Source organism: Oncorhynchus kisutch, linkage group LG29, assembly GCF_002021735.2.
Source record: "Oncorhynchus kisutch isolate 150728-3 linkage group LG29, Okis_V2, whole genome shotgun sequence".
Lineage (NCBI taxonomy): Eukaryota > Metazoa > Chordata > Actinopteri > Salmoniformes > Salmonidae > Oncorhynchus > Oncorhynchus kisutch.
This window is the reverse complement of record NC_034202.2, coordinates 27,934,263-27,939,388: the sequence shown is the minus strand read 5'-3', so window position 1 is coordinate 27,939,388 and position 5,126 is coordinate 27,934,263. Positions and strand designations below refer to the sequence as shown.

Below are 5,126 nucleotides of genomic sequence, written 5' to 3'. Positions count from 1 at the left end.
CATCTTTGTTTTGCATCAGTCCCCCCCCCCCCCCCCCCCCCCCCCCCCAGGCTGAAAGGCTGAAAGTATAGGTACACCATATGTAGAACGGAATGAGGCCATAGAGGCATATAGATAATCCTACACATAGGCTATCCACATTAAGAAGGGCATAATGGATTAACATTTGCATTAAATCCTTTCAACAGTGAGTGAGACAGAATATATTCTCAACTCTACGCGGGTATCATGCACCGTCCCTTGAGATTATAAAGCAGATTTGTTGCAAAATATAAACTGGGTGATTAAATCCCTTAATGCTGATTGGCTGACTGCCGTGGTATATCAGACTGTATACCATGGGTATGACAAAACATTTATTTTTACTTCTCTAACAACGTTGGTAACCAGTTTATGATAGCAATAAGGCACCTCAGGGGTTTGTGGTACATGGCCAACATACCACAGCTAGGCTGTATAAAGGCACTCCACGTTGCGTCGAACAAAAGAACAGCACTTAGCCTCGGTATATCGTTCATATACCACACCCCCTCGGGCCTTATTGCTATTATATAACAGCTAATAATAATCATAATAATAGCTCCAAAACACTGAAATAGAGAGATTATGTATAACAATAGGTATATAGCCAATCACCTCCACGAGTCAATTATATGAAACGCAAAATACACATCCTAGAGCCTCTAGAGTTGACACGCTGGTAACTTTTGTTAAAAAATATAGATTTTACGTTGCATATATTTTTATAGAGTGTTCAAAGATACCACAACTATCGTCAAAGCCAGAGGTCAAATAAATTGATCAATTAACTTTTTTAAATGTTCGGAATCACTCGATCTGTGACTGTTCTGGTAAACCGTACAGCCTGATCAATCAATATGGGATCCTCGGGACGTCCATATCCTAAATCCTAACACTAACCTTAACTCAATAACCCTTACCTTAACCCCTACCTAAATACCATTTTAAATGTCAACTTCAATTTGGGGTACGGACTTCCCCAGGATCGCCTATAGCACGGACCCAATCGAAACGCAGACAGAGTTGTTTTCGTTTTACCGAAGTGCAGCCTACCTTCAGGAGAAATTAGGGATTTCTTCGTTCAAACTGCAATTGCACAGCAAGTGTTGTTTTTATTCGCGAAGTATCTGCTGCTTACCCGAACAGGTAAGGACATGTATTAAAAATTCTAAACATGACATGTATGAAGCATACACAAACTAAGTTACTGAGCACCAATAGTTTTTTGTTTTCCCAGGAATGGCGCTTTGACGATGGCGAAAACACCAGAGAGCAGCGGTATGGATTTAGGAGATGTTTCCCATAGCTACAATTCACGAGCTCTGAAAGTTACAACATCAACAACAACATCATCATCATCATCACCATCATCTTCCCTCAGCAGCAGTGCTCACCTTCAGCTAGAGGCAGCATCACCACCGCCCCTCCAAGTTCTCCAGTTGAAGAGGCATCATAAGCAGTACTATAGCCATGGCCATGATCTGTTACCTAAGAACCCTCTAGATAATACAGTGAGAGATTTGTCATCATCCTGTGTCTATGAGGTACCTGACTCTGGTGGTGTTTCCCAGGACCCGACTGCCTCTGCATCTGCCATGGCATTAGCTGTCACTACCACAGTTTGCTCTGGTGTTGAGGCTAGAGATGTATGGAAGTCTGGATACCTGAGAAAGATGAAGCACAGCCACAAGAGATTTTTTGTCTTGAGAGGGCCAAGTGACACAGGCCCCAGCCGTTTGGAGTACTATGATAGTGAGAAGAAATTTAGAAATGGAATGAAATCCGTTTGTAAATCTCCCAGTGCTGTGGGTTCTCCAAAGAAGGTGATTTATCTGTATCAATGTTTTACTGTTAGTAAAAGGGTAGATTCTAAACACAAGCACCTGATAGCCCTGTACACTAAGGATGAGCACTTTGTCATGATAGCGGAGAATGAGGAGGAGCAAGAGGATTGGTACCTGGCTCTGAGTGATCTGGTGATCCAGGAGAAAAAGGAGTACCAGGACGCTGAGGAGTTGGATGATGGATACTGGACCGTCTCTCCTGGAGCCATCTTCAAGGAGGTGTGGCAGGTGATTGTAAAGCCCAAAGGTTTAGGACAAACCAAGAACCTGATAGGAGTGTGCCGGCTGTGTCTCTCTGCCAAGACCGTTCACCTGGTGAAGATGTGCTCTGAGATGACGTCTGTGAACCTACCTCTGATGAATGTGCGTCGCTGTGGTCACTCCGAGAGCTTCTTCTTTATGGAGGTGGGCCGCTCGTCCTCCACTGGGCCCGGGGAGATCTGGATGCAGGTAGAATCAGGCGACCCTGTGGTGGCTCAGAACATGCATGAGACAATCCTGGAGGCCATGAGAGCCCTGAGGGCCATCCCTGATTTCAGGCCCCGGAGCAAGAGTCAGTCATTCCCATCAAACCCCTGTGCCGTAGTCACCACACGACGTCAACACCATGGCAACCTCCCACCCAGCCTGACTGGGTTACAGCGCTCTATAAGGGTGGAAACTGTTGTGAGCAAAGTGTCCCCACAGAAAGATAAAGGAGATGGAGGCCACAGCCCCAATCGATCTTCTAGCCATGGAGAGGGGACAATGAACCAACTGATCAGCCCAGGGACTGGCACCTTGGCTCTCCGTAATGTCTGCATCAGTAAAAGCCTTGAAGAGAGCCTCAGTCACTGTGCATGCATCTCCACCACCATCAGTGTATCCAGCAGCAGTGGCAATGACTCTGATACACACCCCTGGACCTCTGACACTTCAGTCTTTGGTTCTACCAGCGACAGAGGCTCTGATACACACCCCTGGACCTCTGACACTTCAGTCTTTGGTTCTTCCAGCGACAGAGGCTCTGTCTGCGCTGAGGATTTGTGCTCCAACCCATGTGTCTTTCAGTTGTCCAGGAGTAACACCCCTGACTCACTGTTTAACACCACACTCATTGACGAGAACAGCTTGACTGACTACGTGGCCATGGATTTGCAGGTAACGGCTGTGGCCGGGGCTAATCAAGGAGATAGCTGTGATGTGGAAACGTCTAAGCCTGAACATTCCAGACAATGCCACCAAACCACCTCATGCACTCCAAAATGCGAAAAATACCTCTCATCCAAGCCCCCCTTCCTCCATATCTATAATCAGAGTAAACTCCCAGTGGGAGAAAGTTATATGCCAATGACTTGTGGACCAGGTCCTCATTATACAGATGACATCCCTTCAGATTACAATGTGACCCCCACTCTTCTTCAAACACCTAGTGCTACCATGTTGCCCTCAGACCAGCTGGGGCCCCAGGGCTACATGATGATGCTTCCACGTAGCTGTTCACCAGCAAAGGACTGCCTCAGTGATGTTGATCATTTAGTGTGTGATGAATACATGAACATGTCTCTCGGGAGCCACATGGATGGTCATACACATGGCTCACCGGAGGCTCTTAAGTCCTACAGCTCCTATTCCTCTCTACCAAGCTCTAACCAGCCTCCTTCACAGAGGAACTGTGAACATGATGACTGTATCTTCATGTGTCATCCTGCAGCTTATCACTGCTCTGCAGTTGAATGGAACAGTAGAAACCCTCTCTGTAGCTCACCTCGTCACTCTTCTCATCCAAGCAGTGATGTGCTGCTGAACCTATCAGATGTGCCTGTGTTGAATGTCACTGGTTTGTCCTTGGACCAGCATGGGGTTGAAGATAGTGACCTGCCCACTCAAACTGAGTCTATCCAGATTTCAAAAGATCGTCTCAACTACATTGCTCTCTACCTGAGGGATGATCAGTGTGCCACCTGTGATGTCCCTTTGCCTACCGATGAGGTCACTTCTCCACTTCCTGCACGTACCAGTCCCAGAGAGAGTGGGTCTGGACCTGGCCACTACACTGGCATAGACCTCCCCACATCAGCAGGACAGACTGCTGCCACCAGACGTTGGCTGTGTTCTTGTCTCCCCTTGTGTATCAATACTGATGACAGTGAGTAAGAGGACAGTTTAAAAAGTGTCAGTGCTGCTTTTGAATCGATACATTATTGAATGAACCAGATTGTGAATACTCGGCCTTGTTGTTTATACGATGATAATGATCAAATAAACAAGTTATTTGTACTCAGTGGAATTGTTCATATAAAAAAATGTCTGTCATGTTTCTCTACTTTTGGTGGTTGTAGCTAGTTTGGGTTCCAGTTCCACACCTTGTACTCCCTTGCATATGGCACAGAGTACAACAAGTGGGATGTTATCTTAAATGACTGGTACCCAGACTAGGTTGTTTTTTTTTACACTTGGAGAACATGTTCGTATAGCCCCTTGCAAAGAAGTTTGTTTTTGGCAATTCCAGGGAAATGGAATGACGCCGAGACTCAGATCTTTCACTTTTAAATGTATTCCAAACAAAATCAATTGATTTCAAATTTGAACAAACCATATAACGCAATGCACAATGACTACTTTTAACAATTTACACAGAAAGTTATACAAATGTACTTGAAGAACAAACAGTTAAGTGTTAAGGTCAGTAACAGAATGACAGCACCAATGGCACAAACTGTCATTCTCTTAGAAAATGTTTTATCTGCACTGTTCAAGTGAATGTTGTCATTTGTTAAAAGTATTTCTTGTTCATAATTGTATGGTTTGTTCATGATTGAAATCAGATTTTTTTTTGTTAAGTAAAGTGAAAGTTGTGAGTCTTCAGGCAATGTATTGGTTGCCAACTGGAAGAATATACTTTTTGTTGTGTAGGCCTGAATTATTTGTATTTTTCATGAATCAAGAGAGGATGTTTGCATTTTCTTTTCACATTTTTCACAGGGCATTTACTGGATCGATTGCTCTGTACCTGGACGGAAGTCAGCATGTTTGGGTTATGAAAATTAAACAATTGTGCCGTATTTTGTATTTAATTACCATGCCCTGGGCCCATATTCACAAAACATTTATTACGCAAAAACTTAAGCCTCTTATGAAAAAACGAAATGTTTATAACTGCAATTCCAGAACAATATTTAAAGCTTTTTTCCAATAACCTTTTTGAGGAATAGCCACTTTTCTTAACTTTCTTAAAATCTATAGTTAAGGAAAAAATGGCAGTTTAGAAATGTCTTAAAG

At 44.0% G+C, this 5,126-nt stretch overlaps 1 protein-coding gene across 1 annotated transcript; it reads left to right on the top strand.

Moving 5' to 3' along the window:
* The first annotated feature begins 621 nt into the window (after positions 1 to 621).
* On the top strand, positions 622 to 4,124 carry LOC116358306 (insulin receptor substrate 2-B-like). Its single transcript, XM_031809553.1, has 2 exons — positions 622 to 1,167; positions 1,259 to 4,124. The coding sequence occupies exon 2, from the start codon at positions 1,275 to 1,277 to the stop codon at positions 3,999 to 4,001; it is 2,727 nt and encodes a 908-aa protein (XP_031665413.1). The 5' UTR covers positions 622 to 1,167; positions 1,259 to 1,274; the 3' UTR covers positions 4,002 to 4,124.
* The last annotated feature ends 1,002 nt before the right edge of the window (positions 4,125 to 5,126 follow it).

Bases quoted from the DNA above. Each gene is read 5' to 3' on its own strand.
- LOC116358306 (XM_031809553.1), top strand. From the start codon at position 1,275: ATGGCGAAAACACCAGAGAGCAGCGGTATGGATTTAGGAGATGTTTCC.